General features: G+C 42.1%; 1 protein-coding gene across 3 annotated transcripts in view; it reads left to right on the forward strand.

Moving 5' to 3' along the window:
• The window catches only part of Cnot10 (CCR4-NOT transcription complex, subunit 10), a 60,220-nt gene that overhangs the window by 21,733 nt on the left and 11,683 nt on the right, over nt 1-26,804 (forward strand). For 2 of the 3 annotated variants that reach the window (XM_013028496.1, XM_013028498.1), the window contains exons 6-13: nt 1,306-1,392; nt 1,735-1,818; nt 7,430-7,547; nt 10,786-10,935; nt 12,850-13,052; nt 17,025-17,146; nt 21,632-21,808; nt 22,256-22,336. In XM_013028496.1, coding sequence (XP_012883950.1) covers nt 1,306-1,392; nt 1,735-1,818; nt 7,430-7,547; nt 10,786-10,935; nt 12,850-13,052; nt 17,025-17,146; nt 21,632-21,808; nt 22,256-22,336 — 1,022 coding nt within the window. The remainder of the gene's footprint in view (nt 1-1,305; nt 1,393-1,734; nt 1,819-7,429; nt 7,548-10,785; nt 10,936-12,849; nt 13,053-17,024; nt 17,147-21,631; nt 21,809-22,255; nt 22,337-26,804) is intronic. The other variant, XM_013028497.1, reaches the window with a different exon arrangement.

Below are 26,804 nucleotides of genomic sequence, written 5' to 3' on the forward strand. Positions count from 1 at the left end.
GCATGCAAGGCAAGCGCTCGACTACTGAGCCACCTTCCCAGCCCCTCCTTAGCTTTTTTTTGCTCAATGCTAGTTCTCTAACACTTGACTCACAGCTCCATCTCCAGCTTTTTAATATATAATTGGAGATAAGAGTCTTTTGGACTTTTCCTGCTTGAGCTGGCTTTGACCCTTAATTGTCAGATATCAGCATCCTGAGTAGCTAGGGTTACAAGTTTGAGCCACCTGTGCCCTACTACTTTGTCTGTCTTTTTAAAAAGTTTTAGCCATCTTAGTGGGTATAATGTGGTACATTGTAATAATTTTGCTTTGGATTTGTATTTAAGGGTATATATTGAACATCTTTTCATTTGTAAGAATGTCTTCATGCCAGGTACCAGTGGCTCATGCCTGTCATCCTAGTTATTCAGGAGGCTGATATCTGAAGATCATGGTTCAAAGCCAGCCCAGGCAAAAAAGCCTGTGAGACTCTTATCTCTAGTTAACTACCAAAAAAGATGTCTTCATTATTACATGTTTGGCATAAAATATTTGAAACACTTTTTAAGTATTTTGAGAAAAAGATGTTTCTTTATGAAGATTAAATTACTTTCTCAGGGTTGTACACAATTCCCAGAACAGTTAAAAATAAAACCCTTGCATGTGGCGCCTACTCCCTTAGTGCTTTTAGCTAAGCTGTAATATGGTTATTTTTTACTGTTGTACAATATAAACTAATCTGATTTTTCTTTTCAAATGAAGTTCTGAATCAGTTAATTTTGATAATTACTCGGTCAGGAAACAAAAGTCAATGAAGCAGAGAAAGTTTTAAGAAGGCAAAGATATGACCTATTGTGAAATGTAGGAAGATATAGACTTTTTTTTTTTTTTTAATTTTTTTTTTGTCGGTCGTGGGGCTTGAACTCTGGGCCTGGGTGCTGTCCCTCAGCTCTTCAGCTCAAGGCGAGCGCTCTACCACTTGAGCTATAGCGCCACTTCCGGTTTTCTGGTCGTTTATTGGAGATAGGAGTCTCACGGTCTCTCCTGCCCGTGCTGGCTTTGAACCGCGATCCTCAGATCTCAGCCTCCTGAGTAGCTAGGATTACAGGCGTGAGCCACCAGCGCCCGGCTGATATAGACTTTTTTAAACCAAGTCCATCTTTATGATCAGCTGTGAACTTCTCAGAACTAGTTTCCATACTTATGAAGCCTTAATCCCTGAGTGGGCCTTGGGTTCTGCATTTTGACAATACTCTAGGGTCTGTTAGCTTGCTTAGAAATCAGTCATGGTCAGTTTTGACAGATTTTTTTTTCATCATTCTACAGGGTGGTAATAATACTAACAAAGATGGATCTAATCATAAAGCTGAAAGTGGAGCTCTAATAGAAGCTGCAAAATCAAAGATACATCAGGTATTGTGCATGTCTACAGGTGGTTATGTATACTTTAGGTGCCGTATGTGTCAAAGGCTGGCTGTATCACATGTGTCCTTGTACTTAGGAATAGTGAGACAACAAGAAATTTTTTAAAGCATTATATAAATCAAAGCAGTGTGTGTTGATTTTGAAGGATTGTTTTACTTACGATAATAGTACAATGTAATTTTTTAGGTTACTGATGGTAAATAGCCTGAGAATGTGTTGGATGATAAAGATAATTTTAAACACTTTAGTAATTGCTGTATATAACTATGTTCTAAACAGATTAATTTCCTTAACTAGAAAGTCAAACTTTAGCATTTTTTTCCTTTTCAGTACAAAGTAAGAGCTTATATCCAAATGAAGTCCCTGAAAGCATGCAAAAGGGAAATCAAGTCAGTGATGAATACAGCTGGAAATGTAAGTTCTTTCTGGATTTTTCTATTGTTTAAAACTTTTGGCTTCTTTAGAGTATGAGTATTTGTCAGTTTTAAATAATTTTTTTCAGTTGAGTGTTATAGACATGCTTAACATGCTTAAAGACCTGGATTCAACTAGAAATAATTTCTCTCGATCTGTTATTACTAACAGACATAAACCTTGATAAGAAATTGTAATCAGGAGTTGGGAAGGTGCCTCAGTGGCAGAGCGCTTGCCTCACATGCATGAGGCCCTGGGTTCGATTCCTTAGTACCACATAAGCAGAAAAAGCCAAAAGTGGCGCTGTGGCTCAAGTGGTAGAGCACTAGCCTTGAGCTGAAGAGCTGAGGGACAGTGCCCAGGACCAGAGTTCAGGCCTCATGACCGACAAAAACAAAACAAAACAGAAGTGGCCCAGTGGCTTAAAGTGGTAGAACAATAGCTTTGGGTGAAAGAGATCAAGGACAGGACCCAGGCCCTGAGTTCAAGCCCCACGACTGACAAAAAAAAAAAAAAGAATAAAGGTAGATGTGCCTCAACCTATTTCAACCTAGATAGTCGTTGAAAACCCAGCTTCCATTATGGATGAAGGACAGTCAATCTGTTTTAAATTTTCTATTATTGAATCATTCTTTAAAATTAAAAAGAAAAGAAAACCCACCTTCCTTGGTGGCCAGCACTCTGATGTGGTTGGAAGGCAGAGGCAGAGCAAAAGCAAGGCTTACACAGAAAGTGTGTTTCTAAGCTGAAGTGAATAAACAATAGAATAGGAAGTGCAGGTATGCTCTTGGGAAGGTCTAGATCCTCTGCATGCATCTGCATTCTAGCTAAGTACTATTGGTTGTTGTTTTTTTATTTTTATTTTTTTTTTTTTTTGTGGTCATGGGGCTTGAACTCTGGGCCTGGGAACTGTCCCTGAGCTTTTGAGCTCAAGGCAAGTGTTCTGCCACTTGAGCCACAGTGCTGCTTCCAGTTTTGTGGTGGTAAATTGGAGATAAGAGTCTCAAGGACTTTCCTGCCTGGGCTGGCTTTGAACTGCCATCTTCAGATCTCAGCCTCCTGAGTAGCTAGGATTACAGACAGGCATGAGCCACCAGCACCCAGCTAAACAAAAATTTTTGTTGGAAAATTTTTCCATTCATACATGGACTCTTTCTCCTATTTGGAAAATATTTTTGTTTTTTGTTTTTTTTTCGTTTTGGTTCTGGTTGTGGGGCCTGAACTCTGGGCCTGGGCACTGTCCTTCAGCTCTTCAGCTCAAGGTGAGTGCTCTACCACTTGAGCCACACCGCCACTTCCGGCCTTTTTTTCTGCTTATGTGGTGCTGAGGAATCGAACCCAGGGCCTCAAGTATGCAAGGCAAGCGCTCTACCACTGAGCCACCTTCCCAGCCCTGGAAAATATTTTATTATTTCTGTTTGGGTTCTAACAAAAGGTGCTTTTCTGTCTAATATATACAGATAATCATTAATCTTTTCTGATAATCATTAAGATGGTTGCTGTCTAATTTCCAATTAAGTCAGGCCTAGAGGCCCATGTGTGTAGTTCAAGCAACTCAGAAAGCTAAAGCTGGAGGGTCATAGCACAGAAAGACTCTTTTTCTTTTAAAAAAAAATTTTTAAAGGCCAGGTACTATTACAGTAAAAATGACAGATCTGAATAATAAAGAAACAATCTTGCATACAGAAAAAAAAAAACAAAGCAGGAGCTATATTATATTAAAAAATCAGAATCACTGCAGATCTTTCTACACAGACACTGAATGCAAGCAAAGCCTGGGAAAGTACCATCCAATCCCTGAGAATTAATAACTGCCAACCCAGTCTGGTATACCCAGTGAACCTAGCATTCACATTCAATGGAGAGACTAATTTTTTTTTTTTTGCCGGTCATGGGGCCTGAACTCTGGGTCTGGGTGCTGTCCCTCAGCTCTTCAGCTCAAGGCTAGCACTCTACCACTGGAGCCACAGCGCCACTTCCGGCTTTTTCTGTTTATGTGGTGCTGAGGAATCAAACCCAGGGCCTCATGCTTGCAAGGCATGCACTCTACCGCTGAGCTACCTTCCCAGCCCCTAAACTAAAATTTTTAATAGTAAAGTAAAACTAAATTCATAAACAATAAGTGAGCACTTCAGAGAATATTAAGAGGGGGAAATACAACCTGAAGAAAACAATCAAGATCAGGGATCCACATCAGACAGATATCACTAAAAGTCTAGCTTAGTTACCACAGGAGGAAAGGAAAGAAGAAAAATTTAGGAAAGCAGGAAAATGACAGGAAACACAATGCATCTCTCTATAATAACCATAAATATTAATGGGCTCAATTCACGAATCAAAAGAAAAAGAATTGCAGATTGGATCAGAAAACAAGATCCATCCATTTGTTGTTTTCAAGAGACCCATCTCACAGCCAAAGATAAAAACAAACTCGGAGTGAAGGGATGGAGAAAGATCTACCATGCAAATGCTCCCAGCAAGAAGGTAGGAGTTGCCATCTGGTATCTGACAAAATAAACTTTTCATTAAAATTAATACAAAAAGACAAAGACATATTAATACAGGGAACGATCCAAGAAGAAGGTATTACCATTATCAACTTACATTCCCCAAACATTGGTGAACCCAAATATGTTAAGCAAATACTCTCAGACTTACAGAATAAAATAGATCCAAATACAATAATATTAGGAGACTTAATACTCCACTCTCGGGCTGGGAAGGTGGCTCAGTGGTAGAGTACTTGCCTTGCATGCATGAGGCCCTGGGTTCGATTCCTCAGCACCACATAAGCAGAAAAAAAAAAGCTGGAAGTGGCGCTGTGGTTCAAGTGGTAGAGTGTAAGCCTTGAGCTGAAGAGCTGAGGGACAGCGCCCAGGCCCAAAGTATAGGCCCCACGACCAGCAAAAAAAAAAAAATACTCCACTCTCACCAGAGGACAGATCTACCAACCAGAGGATTGGCAAAGAAGCCTCTGAATTAAATGATGCCATATCTCAGGCGGAATTAAATGACATCTACCAAGTTTTCCACCCTACAACCCAGTATACATTCTTCTCAGCAGCCCATGGATCTTTCTCCAAAATAGACAATATCATAGTTCATACAAGGAATTTAAGCAAATACAAGATGATTGACATAATCCCCTGTATTCTATCCGACCACAGTGGAATCAAGCTAGTTCTTGCTAACAAAGCATGCCATAGAAATTACTCAAATACATGGAAATTGAACAGCACACTTCTGAGCAACACCTGAAAAATTAAGAAATTTAAAAGTTCCTACAATTCAATGAAAATGAATACCACTCACAAAGAAACCTGTGGGACATGGCAAGACCAGTCCTGAGGGGCAAATTTATTGCTCTCAGTGCACACAGCAAAAAAATAGAAACAGTCAGGCACTGTTGGCTCATGCCTGTAATCCTAGCTGCTCAGGAGGCTGAGATCTGAGTATCTCGGCTCAAAGCTAGCCCGGGCAGGAAAGTCTGTGAGACTTATTCTAATAAACTACTAGAAAACCAGAAGTGGTGCTATGGTTCAAGTGGTAGAGTGCTTGCCTTGAGCTGAAGAGCAGGGACAGTGCCCAACCCCAGAGTTCAAGCCCCACAACGGCAAAAATAGAAGCAGACCAAGTAAATAATCTTATGTTGCAACTAAAACTGCTAGAAAAGCATGAAAAAATTGAACCTAAAGTTCCTAGATGGAGTGAGATAAAATTAATAAAACAAAAGGCTGGGTTTTTTTTTTGAAAGAAATCAGTAAAATTAACGGACCTCTGGCAAGATTAACTAAAAAAAAAGAGAGAGGAGACCCAAATCAATATGATCAGGGACGCCACAGGAAAAATCACAACAAACATCCAAGACATCCAAACAGTTATAAAGAACTATTTCCAGACTCTATACTCACTAAGGAAGGAAAACCTAGCAAAAAGAGATGAATTTCTAGAGAAATCCAAATTGCCCAAACTTAGCCAAGAAGAAATAAATCAATTAAATAAGTCAATATCATACAGAAGTCTTCCACCAAGGAAAAGCCCAGGAACAGATGGATTCAGTATGGAATTCTAAAAGACCTTTAAAGAGGAACTAATACCCATACTCCTCAAACTCTTCTGAGAAATGGAGAGAGAGCTATCCCAAATTACTCCTCAAACTCTTCTAAGAAATGGAGAGAGAGCTATCCCAAACCCATTCTATGAAGCCAGTATCATACTCATCCTCAAACCAGGTAAAGACTCAACAAAAAAAGAGAACTACAGACCAATCTCCTTGATGAACACAGATGCAGAGCTCCTCAATAAAATTTTAGCCAACAGAATCCAGAAACATACCAAAAAAATCATACATTACGATCAAGTAGGTTTCATCCCAGAGATTCAGGGATGGTTTAACGTATGTAAATCAATAAATGTAATCTATCATATCAACAGATCCAAGGTCAAGAACCACATGATTATCTCCATTGATGTGGAAAAGGCTTTTGATAAAATACAACATTCATGTTAAAAGCTCTGGAGAAAACAGAATAGAAGGAACAGTCCTTAAAACAATAAAAGCCATATACAGCAGACCAATAGCCAATATTATACTACAACCAATTCTCCTAAAACTACAACCCAATTCTCCTAAAAAAAGGAACAAGACAGGGATGCTCACTGTCACCACTCCTCTTCAATATAGTTCTGGAAGCCTTAGCCAGAGCTATAAAGCAAGAAAAAGACATTAAAGGGATCCACATAGGAAAGGAAGAAGTTAAACTATCCCTTTTTGCAGATAACATGATATTATACCTCAGTGATCCCAAAAACTCCATCCCAAACTCTTAGAACTTATAAACCACTTCAGCAAAGTAGCAGGATACAATTTTTTTGCAAATTATTGTGATTAAGTGATAACATAATTTTAACAAATTTTACAGTATTGTGAGATAGTGAGGCTTAAAGTCACAAACACATTCTAACTCATGGGACAAATTGTCTTTCGTGGTCTATAAAGTTTATATTAGTTGATTCTCTAATATATTTTTGGTAGACTTTAATGTTTCTGTTTACAAAGTACTCTCTTGACACGTATCAATTTTAAATTGTAAGAGCAGTGAAAAATTTAGAAACTTTGACTGGAGATCAAACTCATTGTCACATGGCTTGCTTGGTACATGCTTTCCCCCCTGCCCCCCCTCCCCCCCGCCCCGTACCTTGGCCCCTTTGGCCACCCCCTTCCCGGAGTTTGAACTCAGCCTCACCTCTGTCCCTGAGCTTCTCTATGCTCGGGGCTAGCACGCTACCACTTGAGCCACAGCACTACTTATAGCTTTTTCTGAGTAGTTTATTGGAGATAGTAGTCTCATGGACTTTCCAGCCTGGGCTATCTTCAAACTGATTCTCAGATCTCAGCCTCTTGAGTAACTGGTGTTGCAGGAGTGAGCCACTGGCACCAGGCTGCTTGGTATATGCTTTATCCATAGTCCTAGTCCCCTATCCTAGAAACATGTCTAGCCATAACTTGACTAACTCATGTTATGCATACCTATGCAACAGTAAAACTACAGTTTGGGTACATTAGGTACCTAAAAGCAAATTTTAATTAACGTTTATATTTTCTTTGCAGTCTGCACCCTCCCTGTTTCTTAAAAGTAACTTTGAATACTTAAGGGGCAATTATCGAAAAGCTGTGAAACTATTAAATAGTTCAAACATTGCTGAACATCCAGGATTTATGAAAACAGGTAAAAGACGTGTTATCCCTCACATTGTTCTCCCTCCTATTGCTTGTTTTATTCTCCTTGATCTCTTTTGTTGTTGTTGTTGTTGGCTATGGGGCTTGAACTCACGGCCTGGATACTGTCTCTAAGCTAAACTCAGTTATAGTACTCTACTGCTTTGAACCACAGCACTACTTCTTATTTTCTGGTAGTTAATTGGAGTCTTAGGAATTTTCTGTCTGGGCTAGCTTTGAACCATGATTTTCAGATCTCAGCCTCTTGAGTAGCTAGGAAACAGGCATGAACCACTGATGTCCAGCTCCCCCTGATCTTTTTTGTTTTTCTCTCTGGTCCTGGGACTCTTAATTCTGGGCTTGGGTACTATCCCTAAGCTCTTTTTTTTTTTTTTGGTCCTGGGGCTTGAACTCTGGACTTAGGCTGTCCCTTAGCTCTTCAGTTCAAGGCTAACAATCTACCACTTGAGCCATAACGCCACTTCCAGTTTTCTGAGTTGTTTATTAGAGATAAGAGTCTCATGGAACCTGGGCAGGAAAGTCTGTGAGACTCTTTTTTTTTTTTTTTTTTTTTTTTTTTTTTTTTTTTTGGTCGGCCGTGGGGATGGAACTCTGGGCTTGGGCGCTGTCCCTCAGCTCTTCAGCTCAAGCGAGCACTCTACCACTTGAGCTACAGCGCCACTTCCGGTTTTCTGGTGGTTTATTGGAGATAGGAGTCTCACGGTCTCTCCTGCCCGGGCTGGCTTTGAACCTCGATCTTCAGATCTCAGCCTTCTGAGTAGCTAGGATTACAGGCGTGAGCCACCAGCGCCCGGCTCTGTGAGACTCTTAACTCCAATAAACCACTAGAAAACCAGTAGCGGTGCTGTGGCTGAAGTGGTAAAACGCTTGCCTTGAGCTAAAGAACTGAGGGATAGCGCCTAAGCCCAGAGTTCAAGTCCCAGAACAGATCAAAACAAAACAAAAAAAAAGAGTCTCATGGACTTTTTTGCCTGGGCTGGCTTTGAACCGTGATCTTCAGATCTCAGCCTCCTGCATAGCTAGGATTACAGGAGTGAGCCACCAACCAACCCCAGCTTGCTTGCTGTGCTTGCTTGCTTGCTTTTCTTCCTTCCTTCTTTCCTTCCTTCCTTTCTTTTTTCCTCCCTTCCTTCCTTCCTTCCTTCCTTCCTTCCTTCCTCTCTCTCTCTCTCTTGCTTGCTTGCTTGTTTGATTTCTTTCTTTATTGTTGTTGGTCATGGGGCTTGAACTCTGGGCCTGGGCGCTGTCCCTCAGCTCTTCAGCTCAAAGCTAATGCTCTACCACTTGAGCAAAAGCTCCACTTCTGATTTTCTGTGATTTGGACATCAGGGTTTCACCCACTTTCCTACCTGGGCTGGCTTTGAACTAAGATCCTCAGATCTCAGCCTCCTGAATAGCTAGGATTACAACCGTGAGTCACTAGCACCTGGCTTCCAGCTATTTTTATTTATTGTCAGTTGTGGGGCTTGCAAGTGGTTAGAGTGCTCACCTTGAGCTGAAGAACTCAGAGACAGCACCCAGGCCTAGAGTTCAAGCCCCATGACTGACAAAAAAAAAAAAAGGAATTCCATATGCCTAACAGACATGAGAAGATGCTTAGTCACAATGCCTTTATCAAAAGAAACTCAGAGACAACACCCAGGCCCTGAGTTTTAGACCGAGGACTAGCAATAAATAAATAAATAAAACTGTGGAGCTGGATACCAGTGGCTCACTCCTGTTATCCTAGCTACTCACGAGGCAGAGATCTGAGGTTCATGGTTTAAAACCATGCCAGACTGGAAACTTAAGATTTTTTGTTGGCCGTGGGGCTTGAACTCTGGGCCTGGGTGCTGTCCTTCAGCTCTTCAGCTCAAGGCACATGCTCTTACACACAATGGCACAGCTCCACTTCAGGTTTTCCAATGGTTAATTGGAGATAAGAGTCTCACGGACTTTCCTTACCCTGGCTGGCTTTGAACTGCAATCCTCAGATCTCAGCCTCCTGAGTAGCTAGGGTTACAGGCATGAGCCACCAGTGCCTAGCAAAACTAAGATTTTTATTACCAATGAACTACCAGAAAGCTGAAAGTGGAGCTGTGGCTCAAGTGGTAGCTTGCTAGCTTTGGCAAAAGAAGCTCAAGGACAGTGCCCAGACCTTGAGTCCAAGACCCACGACTGGCACCAAAAAAAAAAAAAAATTGAAGCTGGTTCTGGTGACTTACACCCATAATCCTAGCTTCTCAGGAGGCTGAAATCTGAGGTTCAGGGCTCAAAGCCAGCCCAGGCAGGAAAGTTCATAAGACATTTATCTCCACTTAACTACCAATAAAGCAAGAAGTAGAGCTATGGTAGAGTGACAGCTTTGAGTGGAAAAGCTGGCCTAGTACCCAATACCAGCACAAACACAAACAGCTGAAGTATTAAAAACATCTGAATTAGGGCTTGGAAGGTGGCTCAGTGATAAGAGTGCTTGTCTTGCAGGCAAGAGGCCCTGGGTTCAATTCGTCAGCACCACATAAGCAGAAAAAGCTGGAAGTGGCTCTGTGGCTCAAATGGTAGAGTGCTAGCTTTGAGCTGAAGAGCTGAGGGACAGTTCCCAAGCCCAGAGTTCAGGCCCCACGACAGACCAAAAAAAAAAATCTGAATTACTAATGCTTCATGAATTGTTCTGTAGAGATTAAGTGGAATTACAATTTATATTACATGGAACCTAATTCTTTTTTTCTTTTTTGTTTTTTTCTTGCTAGTCATGGGGCCTGAACACTGGGCCTGGGCTCTGTCCCTCAGCTCTTCAGCTCAAGGCTAGCGCTCTACTACCACTTGAGCCATAACGCCACTTCCGGCCTTTTCTGCTTATATGGTGCTGAGGAATCGAACCCAGGACCTTATGCATGCAAGGCAAGCACTCTACCACTGAGCCACCTTCCCAGCCCCCCTAATTTTTTTTGAGGGATTGTTTAGAACAAAATTTGGCAGTAGCCAGGCACCGGTGGCTTATGCCTGTAATCCTAGCTACTCAGGAGGCTGAGATCTAAGGATTGCAGTTCAAAGCCAGCCTGGGCAGGAAAGTCCATGAGACTCATCTCCAGTAAACCACTAGATAACCAGAAGTAGCGCTGTGGCTCAAGTGCTAGAGTGCTCACCTTGAGCTTTAGAAGTGAGGGACAGTGCCCAGGCCCAGAGTTCAAGCCCCACAACTGACAAAAAAAAAAGGTGATAAACTAATTTATTTGTGTTTTTCTCAGGTGAATGCTTGAGATGCATGTTTTGGAATAATCTTGGTTGTATTCATTTTGCCATGAGCAAGCATAATTTAGGAATATTCTATTTTAAGAAGGCTCTGCAGGAGAATGACAATGTCTGTGCACAGCTCAGTTCAGGTAGCACTGATCCAGGTAAGCCCTACACAGGGGACAGTTTGCATTTACTAATTGAGAAAATCATAATTAGAGAACAAGCACTCTGCCAAATATATGCCATAATGTGGCTCTACGAAGAAAGATCTGCCCAACAAATTTGGCTGTATTGAGTTTTAGTAGACACTGCTATTTTGAACAGCAGGGTGTTAGGAGTAACTTAGCAAAACATTTAAGTTAGGTGGGTGTCAGTGGCTCATACTTGCAATCTTAACTACTTGGGAGGCTTCAATCTGAGTACAAACAGTTCAAAGCCAGCCTGGGCAGGAAAGTCCATGACGTCTAATTAGACACTTCAGAAAAGCTATAAGTGGAAGTGTGGTTCAAGTGGTAGAGCCCCAGCCTGGAGAGAAATCGATAAGATAGAGGTCCTGGGTTCAATCCCTCTCCTCCCCCCCCAAAAAAAATGTATATTTAATTTTTCATGGATTTAGAATTGGTAATCCCACATTATAATGTCACAAACTACTTTTTTGTCTGAGCCAGGTTAGCTCTGTTACAAACTATCCACTGAGTTTTACAAGTAGTACCATTGGCAATATTTGACAGTCTTTATACAAATTCCTGCAATTCATCCTTTGATGTTTATATTACATGCATTCTTGATCTGAAATGCATAAAATCAAGCAGCTTTTTTTACTGTGAGTGCATGTGTGATGCATGCAAGTCCTGAAGCTTGAACTCGGCATAGGTTTTTGCTTAAAGATAGGGGATCTACCACTTGAGGCACAGCTCTACTTCTAGCTTTTTTGAGTGGTTTCCTGAGTGGTTTTGAACCTAGATCCTCAGTTACAGGTATAATTCACTAGTGCCTAGCTAGTTTTATACTTCCTAATACAAAATTTGGTTAACTGATGAGAATGTTTTGAGGTTCTTTTGTTTTTTGTTTTTAGTCAGTCGTGGGGCTTGAACTCTGGACCTGGGTGCTGTCCCTCAGCTCTTTAGCTCAGGCTAGTGCTCTACCGCTTGAGCCACAGTGGTTTCTGGTTTTCTAGTGGTTTATTAGAGATAAGAGTCTCACAGGCTTTCCTGCCCAGGCTGGCTTTGAACTGCGATCCTCAGATCTCAGCCTCCTGAGTACTAGGATTACAGGCTTGAGCCACGGGTGCCCAGCAATGAGAATGTATTCCAGACTATAGGGATCTTACTTTGAATCATTGAGTAAGTGGTAGCACGTGTTTAAAAAAAAAAAAAAAAACACAGTTAACCAAACTGAAATATAAGAATTAGCTGGGTGCCAGTGGATCGTGCCTATAGTCCTAGCTTCTCAGGCTCAGATCCTAAGGATTGCAGTTGGAAGCCAGCCCAGGCAGAAAGGTCCCCATGAGAATCTTTATCGTTCCAATTTTAGTATATGTGCTGCCGAAGCGAACACCCCCATGAGAATCTTTATCTCCAATTAACCACTCAAAAACCAGAAGTTGTGCTATCGGTCAAAGTGGTAGAGCACTAGAGCAAAAGAACTCGGACAGTGCCCAAACCCTGAGTTCAAGCCCAACAACTGACAAAATAAATAAGGCTTAGAAAGGTGGAAGTGTCAAAGAAGTGATGAGTCTTATTATCTCTGATCGTTACCCTCCTGAGAATATCTACGGGGGTATTGATTATTATTTCAAGTCATTATTGGTAGTAAATATAGTAGTGTTTCAATTTAAAAAAAAAAAGAACCTCGGGGAAGGTAGAGAGGGAAGGGATGGTAGGGGAAAAACAATGGAGGGGGTAACTGCTCAATAGGAAGTGTACTCATTACCTTGCTCATGTAACTGTAACCCTCTGTATAGTATCTTTACAATAAAAATTTAAAAAAAAAATATAGTAGTGTTTGCCTTGTAAAATAAATGTGCTCTATATAACCCTTACTTTAATGATTTGTTTTCAAATTTTCATTACTAGGCAAAAAATTCTCAGGAAGACCCATGTGTACGTTACTAACCAACAAGAGGTACGAGTTGCTATATAACTGTGGAATTCAGCTTCTTCACATTGGAAGGCCTCTCGCTGCCTTTGAGTGTTTGATTGAAGCTGTTCAGGTTTATCATGCAAATCCCCGACTTTGGCTCAGGCTGGCTGAATGCTGTATTGCTGCCAATAAGGGGGTGAGTGCTGCTTGGGATTGATTAGAGCCTCCATTTCTCCTTCCTAATGTTTATTACATGGGTAGAAGAAAATTGTTGGGAACATGTCAGACATCATTTCTCATTGAGTTTATAAAGATAGTCTTCTGTTCCTTAAAAGTTGGAGGGGAAATTAGTTTTAAAAAGTCATTTGCAGCCAATTGCTGGTGGCTGCTCATGTTTGCAATCTTAGCTGTTCAGGAGGCTGAAATCTGAGGATTGTGACTCAAAAATGGAGATGTAGTTTTATTGCTAGTCTTGAGATAAATAAATAAATGCCTCAGGGACAGTGCTTAAGTCCTGAGTTCAAGTCTCAGGATCAGCACATACACATGCCAGAAGAAGCCATTTGCTAGAAAGCTGGGTAACTGGGTCATACAAGGGTTAAAGCCAGAGAGAAGGCCCTGTTTATTGGAATGGTGATGGCTATGGATCTGATAAGCCATCTGCTGAGGGCCCACACTGGGATTGAAACACCTGTGTTCAACTGCATTTCCTTCAGTGCTTGGGCCTCTCACTTCTGGGTCAGTGATGACAATATACTTCATAGATACTGTGAAACAATGTTCACAGTGGCCATGGGAATGGGCTGGCTTATATTAATGTTTTGTCTCCAAACAACAATTGGTGGAACCCTTCTGAATCTTAATTTAAGAAGAGTTGGTGGGCCAGGCGCTGGTGGCCCACGCCTGTAATCCTAGCTACTCAGGATGCTGAGATCTGAGAATCTCGGTTCAAAGCCAGCCCGGGCAGGAGAGACCGTGAGACTCCTATCTCCAATAAACCACCAGAAAACCGGAAGTGGCGTTGTAGCTCAAGTGGTAGAGCGCTCGCCTTGAGCTGAAGAGCTGAAGGACAGCGCCCAGGCCCAGAGTTCAAGCCCCACGGCCGACCAAAAAAAAAAAAAGAAGAGTTGGTGGGAGGAAAAGACAAATAGGTAATTATCAGATGTCTGTGTGAACCCATTTGTACCCCCCCTTTCTTCCTGTGCTCCCTGGATATGTGAAGGTTGGGTTGGTATAACAACCTGAAGTCTTGCCTCACACACCTACCACAGGTTATGTAGGATGTTGAGGTTCTTCTGCTAAACAGTACTTTCTGAGAAGCAGCTAAATGAATCCAGTGGTTTAAGGAAGCATGTGTGCTTGGTACTTACATGATTTGATTGACTATACCAGGAAGGAAGAGACCAATGTTGCTTTTCTCCTTTTTGGAGGGTAGAGGGGTTGCTACTTTACTTTTTCTTAACTTTTGCACTTAAGGCTGGGCACCAATGGCTCACACCTGTAACCCTAGCTACTCAGGAAGCTGAGATCTGAATATTGTGTTTCAAAGCCGGCCCAGGCATGTGAGTCTGTGAGACTTTTTTGTTTGTTGGTCGTGGGGCATTTGAGTCCGTGAGACTTTTTTGTTTGTTGGTCATGGGGCCTGGGAACTGTCCCTCAGCTCTTCAGCTCAAAGCTAGCGCTCTACCACTTGAGCCATAGCGCCACTTCCGGCTTCTTCTGCTTATGTGGTGCTGAGGAATTGAACCCAGGGCCTCATACATGCACTCTACCCTGAGCCACCTTCCCAGCCCCCATGAGACTCTTATCTCCAATAAACCACCAGAAAACTGGAAGTGGTGCTGTGGCTCAAGTGGTAGAGCCCTTTCCTTGAGTTGAAGAGCTCAGGGACAGCACCCAGGCCCAGAGTTCAAGCCCCACGACCGAAAAAAAAAAAGACTAGCACTCTACCATTTCAACCACACCTTCACTTTCAGCCTTCACGTTGGTTAATTGGTACCTGGCAAATGCTTTGTTTCTTTTCCTTTTTTTTTTTTTACTGCCTGGGCTGACTGAACCATGATCCTCAGATCGCAGCCTCTGAGTAGCCAGGAGGATTACAGGTATGAGCCACCAGAGTTCAGCTTTTATTAGATAGTTTTTTAATTAAGTGATAAATTTAGGCAGAATTTGTACTGGTATATACCAGTAATTCTGGCACACAGGAGGAGGAGGCAAGAGGATTGAGAATTCAAAGCCAGACTAGAGATATCAAGAACTGCCTTAGTCACCCAGTAAAAGAATCTCCAGAAATTGCTTATTCCCTTTACTGAATTTACCTGTTGAGGGTCTTGTGTAGTTACTATAAATCAGAATTACTTTAGATGCTTTTCTTTAAACATTTTTTTTTTCGGTTTTCTGGTGGTTAATTGGAGATAACAGTCTTATAGACTTTTCTGCTAGGTCTGGCTTCGAACTGCAATCCTCAGATCTCAGCCTCCTGAGTAGCTAGGATTAAAGACATGAGCCATCAGTGCCCAGCTAGATGATTTTCTTTAGATGCTTGTGCAATGTAAAATTTAGATCCGACAGTTCATATTGATTGACTCCAGGTTTTCCTCTGTATGAGAATTTGAGTGTCCATTGGGATGACTAAGTGGAAATTCATCTGAACGTAAGTTGGAGGAGGACTAGGCACCTATTATATAGCTACTTAGGAGGCTAAAATCTGAAGATCACAGTTCAAAGCCAACCCAAGCAGGAAAATCCATGAGACTTCTGTCTCCATTTAACCACTAGACAACCAGAAGCGGTGCTGTGATGCAAAGTGATAGAGTGCTAGCCTTGAACTAGCTCAAGGGACAGTGCCCAAGCCCTGAGTTCAAGTACCACAACTGACAACCCCTCCCCCCCCCAAAAAAAAAAGAAAGGTAGTTTATAAGTGAAATTGGTGCTGCCAAGCTCACAATGAAATAACACATCTGAGAAAAATATGTAAAGTTTTCCATAGATAGTATACCTATAGATATATATGTATAATACATGTAGGTATGCATAGTATACATATAGGTATACATTGTATACCTATAGATATATATGTATATATATTTAAATTTAGGATATATATGTACATATATGTGTATCTATGTGTATATATATATATTTTTTTGTTTTTTGTTTTTTTGGGTCCGGTCATGGGGCCTGAACTCTGGGCTTGAGCACTGTCCCTCAGCTCTTCAGCTCAAGGCTAGCGCTCTACCACTTGAGCCACAGCGCCACTTCCGTTTTTCTGGTGGTTTATTGGAGATAGGAGTTTCACGGTCTCTCCTGCCCAGGCTGGCTTTGAGCCACGATCCTCAGATCTCAGCCTCCCGAGTAGCTAGGATTACAGGCGTGAGCCACCAGCGCCTGGCTGATTTTTTTTTTTTTTTTTTTGTCTGTCATGGGGCTTGAACTATGGGCCTGGGCTCTGTTCCTCAGCTCTTCAGCTCAAAGCTAGCACTCTACCACTTGAGCCACAGTACCACTTCTAGTTTTCTGGTGGTTTATTGGAGATAAGAGTCTCACGGACTTTCCTGCCCAGGCTGGCTTTGAACTGCAATCCTCAGATCTCAGCCTCCTGAGTAGCTAGGATTACAGGCGTGAGCCACCAGCGCCTGGCTGATTTTTTTTTTTTTTTTTGGTCTGTCATGGGGCTTGAACTATGGGCCTGGGCTCTGTTCCTCAGCTCTTCAGCTCAAAGCTAGCACTCTACCACTTGAGCCACAGTACCACTTCTAGTTTTCTGGTGGTTTATTGGAGATAAAAGTCTCATGAACTTTCCTGCCTGGGCTGGCTTTGAACTGCAATCCTCAGGTCTCAGCCTCCTGAGTAGCTAGGATTATAGGCATGAGCCACCAGCACCTGGCTTTACTGATCTTATGATTTAGAGATTTTAGTTTTCTGCAAATCTAGCATTGTGGCTATGTTTTGTATTGAGCTTGTTTATATGTTGCTGACAATATGTTGCTTCTTTAAGAAGGAAAAGATCTAGCATCAGAAGCGAATAGCTCATAGCAAGTTTGAGGTTAGTTTTTAGCACGATCCTCCCTAAAATGACAACAGTAATTTTTAAAATACTGGATTATTTTTCTTACCACATCTTAAATTTAAATTCCTTTACATTTATTTGAACTATTTTATTTTATAGAGTTCTGAACAAGAAACTAAAGGTCTTCCAAGCAAAAAGGGAATTGTACAATCTATTGTTGGTCAAGGCTATCACCGTAAAATTGTTCTGGCATCACAGTCCATACAGAATACTGTATATAAGTAAGTATTTTGCCAAGAGCAAGTATATGTTTAATACTGCTTGACACAATGTACTTTAAGTATAGACATATACTTAGAGTTTATCATTTCACAGGAGGGACCACTCAGTAACTAGGTTTTACTGCTGCTTCAGAAATAGATCTCCAGGAAGTAGTGCTGTAGCTCAAGCGGTTGAGTGCTCGCCTTGAGCTGAAGAGTGCAGGGACAGTGCCTAGGCCCAGAGTTCAAGCCCCACAACTGACCCAAAAAAAAAAAGAAGAAATAGATCTTCATACATAGGTTAATGAATGTTAAGCTAACCATGTAATTTTGACTTACTATATTTGTGGGTGCTAAAAATTTTCATGTACTAAGAAATTGTAGTTTATTTGGTTCTATTATTCAGAATGTCCAGAAGAGGGCATCTTGGTGTCTCCTTTTCATATCTATTAATCTTTACATCCATGGAATGGGGAATTTGTTCCTGGACAGATGGCTCCATCTCTGTATCTATGTGTTCTCCATCCATGGATTCAACCAATGCAGTCTGAAAACATTGTGTTTTCATGGAAAAAATTGTGTTTGTTCTGAACATGTCTGTTGTTATCTGTAATCAGTACTATGTAACAACTCTTCACATAGCATTTACATTTTATTAGGGATTTTAAAACTCTAGAGATGACTAAAGTATGTAGGACTGTTTGTTTTATCCCAACACTACTATACCATTTTATACAAAGGACTTGAAAATTGTTTTCTTTTCTTTTTTTTTGGCCTGTCATGGCACCTGAATTCTGGGCCTGGGCACTCTCTCAGCTCTTCATCTCAAGGCTAGCGCTCTACCACTTGAGCCACAGTGCCACTTCTGGATTTTTCTGCTTATGTGGTGCTAAGGAATTGAACCCAGGGCTTCATGCATGCAAAGCAAGCACTCTACCATTGAGCCACCTTCCCAGCCCCCATAGATTCTTTTCTTTTCTTTCTTTTTTTTTTTTTGTTGGTCTTAGGGTTTGAGCTCTGGGCCTGAGCGCTGTTCCTCAGCTCTTCAGCTAAAGACGAGCGCTCTACCAGTTGAGCTTCAGCATCACTTCGGTTTTCTGGTGGTTTATTGGAGATAAGAGTTTCAGAGACTTTCCTGCCCGGGCTGGCTTTGAACCGCGATCCTCAGCTCTCAGCCTCCTGAGTAGCTAGGATTACAGGCGTGAGCCACCGGTGCCTGGGCCACAGATTGTTTTCAATTAGTCATTTTTCTCATTGTTCTTGGGAACAATTTTATTTATGTATTTTTATTTATTTTTCAGTCATAGCGCTTGAACTCAGACTGCGCGCTGTCCCTGAACTCTTCAGCTCAAGGCAAGCACTACCACTTGAGCCACCAGCGCCTGGCTACAAAAATATTTTAAAATTAAGTTTTAGTACTAGGGAAAATTTGTTAAAACAACCAAAGTAATATAGAAACTGTCCCATGTACAGATTGTTGATTGAACTTTTAAGTAATATCTAATGGAAGCAGGGCACTGGTGGCTCATCTGTAATCCTAGCTACTCAGGAGGCTGAGATGTGAGAATCATAGTTCAAAGCCAGCACGGGCAGGAGAGTCGGTGAGACTCTGATAACCACCAGAAAATCTGAAATGTCGCTGTGGTTGAAGTGGTAGATCACTAGTCTTGAGCTGAAGAGCTCAGGGACAGCGCCCAGGCCCAGAGTTCAAGCCCCATAGCTGACAAGGGGAGGGAAAAAAATAATAAATAAATATATATATATATATACATATATATATATATACACACACACACACACACATATATATATATATAAATATATATATATATAAGCTACATAGTGAGACTGTGTCAAAAATCAGAACAAACAGACAACAGCAAATTTTTTTTTGGGGGGGGGTCCAGTTGTGGGGCCTGAACTCTGGGTCTGGGCACTGTCCCTCAGCTCTTCAGCTCAAGGCTAGCGCTCTACCACTTGAGCCACAGCGCCACTTCACAGCGCCACTTCTGTTTTTTTTTCTTTTTGCTTATGTGGTGCTGAGGAATCGAACCCAGGGCCTCATGCATGCAAGGCAAGCGCTCTAACACTGAGCCACCTTCCCAGCCCCAACAGCAAATTTTTTTTTTGGGGGGGGGGCTCCGGTCGTGGGGCCTGAACTCTGGGTCTGAGCACTGTCCCTCAGCTTTTCAGCTCAAGGCTAGCCCTCTACCACTTGAGCCACAGCGCCACTTCCGGCTGTTTTTTTCTTTTTGCTTATGTGGTGCTGAGGAATGGAACCCAGGGCCTCAGGCCTGCAAGGCAAGCGCTCTACCACTGAGCCATCTTCCCAGCCATCCCAACAGCAAATTTTTAAAAAGGAAATAAACCAGGTGCAGGTGGCTCACACCTATAATTCTAACTACTGAGGAGGCTAATGTCTGTGGATCCTGCCAGCCTGGGTAGGAATATCCATGATACTCTTACCTTCAATAAACTACTAAGACAAAGCCAGGCACTGGTGGCTCACGCATGTAATCCTAGCTCAGGAGGCTGAGATCTGAGGATTGCAGTTCAAAGCCAGCCCAAGCTTTCTTTACTAAAGAAAAGACCTGAAGTGGAGTGGTAGAGCAGTAACCTTGAGCACAATTGCTCAAGGACAGTAACCAAGCCCAGACATCAAGCCCCTTAAACCAGCACACAAAACTCCAAAACCTAAAAACACTGAAAGTGGAGCTGTGATTCAAGTGATAGAGCACTACTAGCCTTGAGCAAAAGAAGCTCAGACACAGCACCCAAGTCCTGAGTTCAAGCACCAATACTGGCACTAAAAAAAAAAAAGAAATGAGAAAATATTTGTTTCCTTATGTAAAATAATAATAATCCCAATTTGGAGCCTGGTATAATGATACACACTTGTAATCTCAGTACTCTGGAGGCAGTAACAAGAGGATGAAGAGTTCCAGACCAATGCCAGGTGTAAGTGATTTACACCTATAATCCTAGCTGCTCAGAGGGCTAAGATCCAAGGATGGTGGTGGACGGCAAGCCCAAGCAGACAACTCCAAGAAATTCTTTTTTTTTTCTTTTTTTTGGTTGTGGGGCTTGAACTCTGGGCCTGGGCACTGTCCCTGAGCTCGTCAGCTCAAAGGGAGTGGTCTACCACTTGAGCCACAGTGCCACTTCAGGTTTTCTGGTGTTTTATTGGAGATAAGAGTCTCATAGACAGGCTGGGAAGTTGGCTCAGTGGTAGAGTGCTTGCCTTGCATGCCTGAGGCCCTGGGTTCGATTCCTCAACACCACATAAGCAAAAAGAAAAAAAAGCCAGACGTGGTGCTGTGGCTCAAGTGGTAGAGCGCTAGCGTTGAGCTGAAAAACTGAGGGACAGCGCCCAGGCCCAGAGTTCAGGACTCACGACCGGACCCAAAAAAAATATATTAAAAAAAAAAAAAAAGTCTCACAGACTTTCTTGCCTGTTCTGGCTTTGAACCATGATCCTCAGATCTCAGCCTCCTGAGTAGCTAGAATTACAGGCATGAGCCACCGACGCCCAACTTCCAAGAGATTCTTATTTCCAATTAACCAACAAAAAGCTAGGAGTGGAGGTATGGCTCACATGGTAGAATACCACCTTTGAGCAAAAAAGGTCCAGCTAAAAACCAAGGCTCTGAGTTCAAACCCTTTTACTGGCACAGAGAGAGAGAACTGAATGGTTTTTCCAGGTCTGGTAGTGTAATTTGGTGATAAAATATGTGCTTAATATTTATGGGGTCCTGGTTCAGTCCTCATCAACAAAGACAAAAAAAGATTTTCACAAAGTGGTAGAGTTAGCCTTGATCACAAAGAGGCTTAGGGACAACATCCAGGTCTTGCCAAAAACAAAAGAAAAAAGATTTTCACAGTTTTAGTAGTAGTACATGGCATAGGGCATTTGAGTCTTACTTAACCTATAATGTAATTTACTTTGATGAGGAAGATGGGGAAATGAAAGCAGTCAAGCTTGCAGGTACTGTTACCTTGTCTCCCCAGCAAAATCCTTTCTGCAGATGGAACCCAGAGCCTCATTCATGCAAAGCATATGTGTTCTACCACTAAGCCACACCCGTAGTCCTGTAAGGCAGCTTTTAAAGCCAAGAGTATCCAAGGCTCAAATGTGAAAATCTTTTCTTTGTTTCATTCCCATTCTTTCTTACTTCATTACAGTTTCCCTGTTGTTAATTCCTCTATTGCACTAATAATGGACACTGCAAATAAACTTGAAGGTTTGTCACCATATGTGGTGTCCTTCCCAGAGTTATGCCAATGTATAGACTTGGAATCCAGTACTTACACTTTTTACATCTTCTATGTAATGCTAGGATGGAGGTTCTTCAGCATTCTAGTCTAGCATTTAGACTTTTTGTTAAAATTTCACCTAGCAAAGGATAAAGTTTTTGTTAACAGTTAATTGATGTTATTTCTGAAAATAGAAAAGTCTTGTTTATTTTTATGTCATCTGGTTAGCTAATGTAGTTTTGTTCTTCTAAGTGATGGGCAGTCTTCAGCTATTCCTGTTGCCAGTATGGAGTTTGCAGCCATTTGTCTAAGAAATGCCTTGTTGCTCTTACCTGAAGAACAGCAAGACCCAAAGCAGGAAAATGGGTCTAAAAATAGCAATCAACTAGGAGGGACCACAGAAAGCAGCGAAAGCAGTGAAACGTGCAGGTAGTGTTTTCCCTGTCTTCCCAGCAAAATCCTTTCAGGACTTTACTAAATCCACTTCTTTTTCAGATAGATGCCTAAAATCTTCAACTAGAATTTCCAAAATTCTCTGTTGTAAATAATAACAAAGGGCGTTATATTTCTTTCTTTCTTTTTTAGGACATTATATTTCTAATTTAATTTTGGAATGAGAAATGTATAAAAACACAAGTAATTTCCTTTATAAAGTAGAGGTAATTCTTATTTAGAAATTTGTTAAACTGTTGCATGCTGGAGAAAAGAATATACATTTACCTTTAACATGTTAGAGAGACCTAATTATTAAGTGTTTTCATTGTTTTGATTATTTTTATATCTTTATCAAATGATTGCATGGAGATGAGGATAAGCAAAGTAAATATATACTTAATTTGTTTCCTTTTCATAATTACCAGTTTGTCTCTATTTCAGTAGCAAAAGCCATGATGGTGACAAATTCATTCCAGCTCCACCTTCTTCTCCATTAAGAAAACAAGAGTTAGAAAACTTAAAGTAAGTATCTAAAGCACAGTAAATATTACATCTATTGAAATGAGCATATTGGCTTTTACTTTCTCTACTGTTAATACTATGAATTGAATACCCAGTGTTAAAAAAAGATGCCTGCATTGTGGTTGGCATTCACAGCCTCCTTAGTGCACCATCTTCTGGCATTCATTGTTCACTGCCATTGTATGCCTGGTGCCACTTTCTTTCGAGGTTTATTTTCTCCTTGCTTTTTGTTTTGTTTTATTTTATTTTATTTTTGGTCTATTGGTCTATGCTCTTACCTCTGCTCCATTAAACTCTTGGTCAGCTTTTTCACTCACAGCTGGCACTCTACCACTTGAGTCACATCTCCAGTCTTTCTTTGTTTTTGAAGTTAGACTATTAAGATTTCTCGAAGTTAGGAGCTGGGCACTGGTGGCTTACACCGGTAATCCTAGCTACTAAGGAAGCTGAGATCTGAGGATGACGGTTCAAAGCCAGCCCAGGTAGGAAAGTCCAAGAGACTCTTATCTCCATTGAGCCACCAGAAAACCAGAAGTGGCACTGTAGCTCAAGTGGCTGAGCTGAAGAGCTTAGGTACAGCACCCAGGTCGAGAGTTCAAGCCCCACGACTGACCAAAAAAAAAAAAGATGTTGATTTGCCTTTTTTTTTTTAACAAGAACAGCATCTCATTCTGTAAAATGGAGTGACTATTCTAATAAGCTGAACAGAGAACATTGGTTTGTACACAGAAAGGGACTAAAGACACTAAAATAGAAAAGAAATACAGGTTGGTCATTTTAGAGTTTCTTGTCTTTTTTTGGGGGGAGGGGGTCCAGTCGTGGGGCCTGAACTCTGGGCCTGGGCACTGTCCCTCAGCTCTTCAGCTCAAGGCTAACGCTCTACCACTTGAGCCACAGCGCCACTTCCGGCTTTTTTCTTTTTGTTTATATGGTGCTGAAGAATCGAACCCAGGGCCTCAGGCATGCAAGGCAAGCACTCTACCACTGAGCCACCTTCCTAGCACCAAGAGTTGCTTGTCTTAAAAGGATTAAAGTGGAGGTATTGAGGTTGTAACTCAGTGGTAGAGCACTTTCTTAGCAAGTTCCCATCTTCAGTAACACTTTTAATTTCTAATTAAACCATATACTAGTGGCTCCTGTCTTTAATCCTAGCTACTCAGGAGATTAAGATTTGAGGGTGGAGGTTTGGAGCCAACCAGGGCAGAAAAATCCATGAGTTCTCTCCTTTTTCTTTCTTTTTTTTTTTTTTTTTTGTCAGTCGTGGGGTTTGAACTCTAGGCCTGCGCACTGTCCCTCAGCTCTTCAGATCAAGGCTAGTGCTTTACCACTTGAGCCACAGCACTCACTTCCGGATTTTTCTGTTTGTATGGTGCTGAGGAATCAAACCAAGGACCTCATGCATGCGAGGCAAGCACTCTACTACTGAGCCACCTTCCCAGTCCCAAAGTCTTATTTTCAATTAACCACCAAAATTCTGGAAATAATGCTGTGACTTACTTGATAGAACCCTAGCTGTGATCAGAAATCTAATTGAGGGGCTGGAATGGTGGCTCAGAGGTAGAGCGCTTGCCTTGCATGCCTGAGGCCCTGGGTTCGATTCCTCAGCACCACATAAGCAAAAAGAAAAAAGCCAGAAGTGGCGCTGTGGCTCAAGTGGTAGAGTGCTAGCCTTGAGCTGAAGAGCTGAGGGACAGCGCCCAGGCCCAGAGTTCAGGCCCCACAACTGGACCAAAAAAAAAAAAAGAAATCTAATTGAGTTCACAAAGCTTTAGGTTCAAAAGCTAGTACTGACACACAAGTAATTTAACCAAATAAAGTAAATTAAAATGGAGGCTATGCTAGAATCTGAAGACAAGTACAGCAGAAGTAGAATATGTGTAGGAAACAGTGTTGGAACTTACATGGGAAATTACAATCAAAATACTCAAAATATTTGGTTGCTGGTGACTTACCCTTGTAATCCTAGCTACTCAGGAGGCTGAGATCTGAGGATCATGGTTTGAAGCCAACCTAGACAGCAAAGTCTATGGGACTCTTATCTCCAGTTAATCTCCAGAAAACCGGAAGTGGAGCTGTGGCTCAAAGTGGTGTAGAGTACTAGCCTTGAGCTCAAGAACAGTGGGCTGGGAAGGTGGCTCAGTGCTTGCCTTGCATGCATGAGGCCCTGGGTTCGATTCCTCAGCACCACATAAGCAAAAAGTAAAAAAAGCCAGAAGTGGCACTGTGGCTCAAGTGGTAGAGTGCTAGCCTTGAGCTGAAGAGCTGAGGGACAGCGCCCAGGCCCAGAGTTCAGGCACCATGACCAAAAAAAAAAAAAAAAAAGAACAGTGCTCGGGTCAGGCCTCCAGTTGAAGCCTCACAACTGACTCCCTCCACCCCCCCGCCAAAAAAAAAAGTTTTTTCATTTCTTTGTACTGGACTCCTATCATGGGGTATGTTTGTGCTTAAGTATGTTTATCACTAGGATTCTTTTTAGGCTTGGGTAAATGGAATTGGGTTAATTGGAGCTAATGTCCAAAGGCCCAGGGTAGGGATTGGGAGCTGAAGGGAAAAGAGCAGCTAGGAACAGGCAGGACTGCCAGGGTCCCTCCCACAACCTTTAGAGGCTGAGTAATGTCCCCCCTCTCCCCAGACAACTATGACCTAGTTCCTAGAACCTGTCAACACAGGACCTCATGCAGCAAAAGGGCCGCGCAGATGGGATGGAGTTGAGCATTTTGCAGTGGGCTAAAGGAGAGGAAGACAAGCAGCTACATTCAGAGTGATACAGGAGAGGGCTATGAGGCCAGATAACTCCTTAGGCCCCATACCTATCATCCCAGTTACTCGTGAGGAGTATAGAGAAGAATCACAGCCAGCTCAGGCAAAAAGCTAGCACGGGCCTATCTCAAGAACAAGCTGGGTCTAGGTGCTGGTGGCTCACGCCTGTAATCCTAGCTACTCAGAAGGCTGAGATCTGAGGATCATGGTTCAAAGCCAGCCCGGGCAGGAAAGTCTGTGAAACTCTTACCTCCAAAAAACCTCCAGAAAACCAGAAGTAGCTCTGTAGCTGAGTGGTAGAGCGCTCATCTTTAGCTGAAGAGCTGAAGGACCGTGCCCAGGCCCAGAGTTCAAGCCCCACAACTGACAAAAAAAAAAGAAGAAGCTGGGTTTGATGGTTCATGCTACACAAGAGGCATAAGTAGGAAGATTATTGTCCAAAGCCTTTATGAGTATCAGCAAAAGACCCTAGCTAAAAAATACTGAGGTAGGTGCCAGTGGTGGCTCACTCTTGTATTCCCTAGCTTCTTAGGAGGCTGAGATCTGAGATCTGAAGCCAGCCAAAGGAGTTGGGGGAAGCAGGAAAGTCCATAAGACTCTCATCTCCAGTTAACCACCATAAAGCCAGAAGGGGAGCTGTGACTCAAGTGATAAGAGTACTAGCCTTGAGCACAAAAGCTCAAGGATAGTACCCAGGCCCTAAGTTTAAGGCCCAGGACTTATGCACACCAAATATATACACACATGCATACATATGTATGTACCTACATACATACCTAAAGCAGAAAGGGCTAGATGTGTGGTTCAAGTTATGGAGGACCTGCCTAACAAGAACAAGATTCTGACCAGGCGGCGGTGTCTCATGCCTGTTATCCTAGCTACTCAGGAGGCTGAGATCTGAGGATCTCAGTTCAAAGCCAACCCCGGCAGGAAAGTCTGTATGACTCTTATCTCCAGTAAACCACTAGAAAAACTGAAGTGGTGCTGTGGCTCAAGCAGTAGAGTGCTCGCCTTGAGCTGAAGAGCGCAGGGATAGCGCCCAAGCCCCACGACCTACCAAAAAGAAAAAGAAAAAACAGAACAAGATTCTGAATTCAAAATCCCAGAAGATTGTTTTTACACAGAAGTGTTACTCTAAGCAAGATGTTGAGCAAGAGGGATAGTTTTAGAGCCAAACATAGATATGAATTGCAAAACAAATTGAACATGGCCTTGTACTTGCTAGACAGGCTCCCCTACCATTGGAACCACACTGCTCTAGCCTAATCAATTTTCAAATACTGTTTACTATGGAATTTCATTATAAATTTACTGTACTTTGGCAAATTATAACTAAATGGATTTCACAAACTTTCACTTCTTTTAATAAGGTTTACTATTTCAGGTACTTGGATTACATTTAATTCAGAGGATATACGTTTTCAAAGGTTATAATGCCCAGTCAAAAAGCTTATTGTAGGGGCTGGGAAGGTGGCTCAGTGGTAGAGTGCTTGCCTTGCATGCATGAGGCCCTGGGTTCGATTCCTCAGCACCACATAAGCAAAAAGAAAAAAGCCGGAAGTGGCGCTGTGGCTCAAGTGGTAGAGTGCTAGCCTTCAGCTGAAGAGGGACAGTGCACAGGCCCAGAGTTCAGGCCCCACCCACGACTGGACCCCCCCCCCCAAAAAAAAAGCTGATTGTAATTTGGTGTTTTAAGGAGAGGGAAAAG

Source organism: Dipodomys ordii, unplaced genomic scaffold (assembly GCF_000151885.1).
Source record: "Dipodomys ordii isolate 6190 unplaced genomic scaffold, Dord_2.0 Scaffold110, whole genome shotgun sequence".
NCBI lineage: Eukaryota > Metazoa > Chordata > Mammalia > Rodentia > Heteromyidae > Dipodomys > Dipodomys ordii.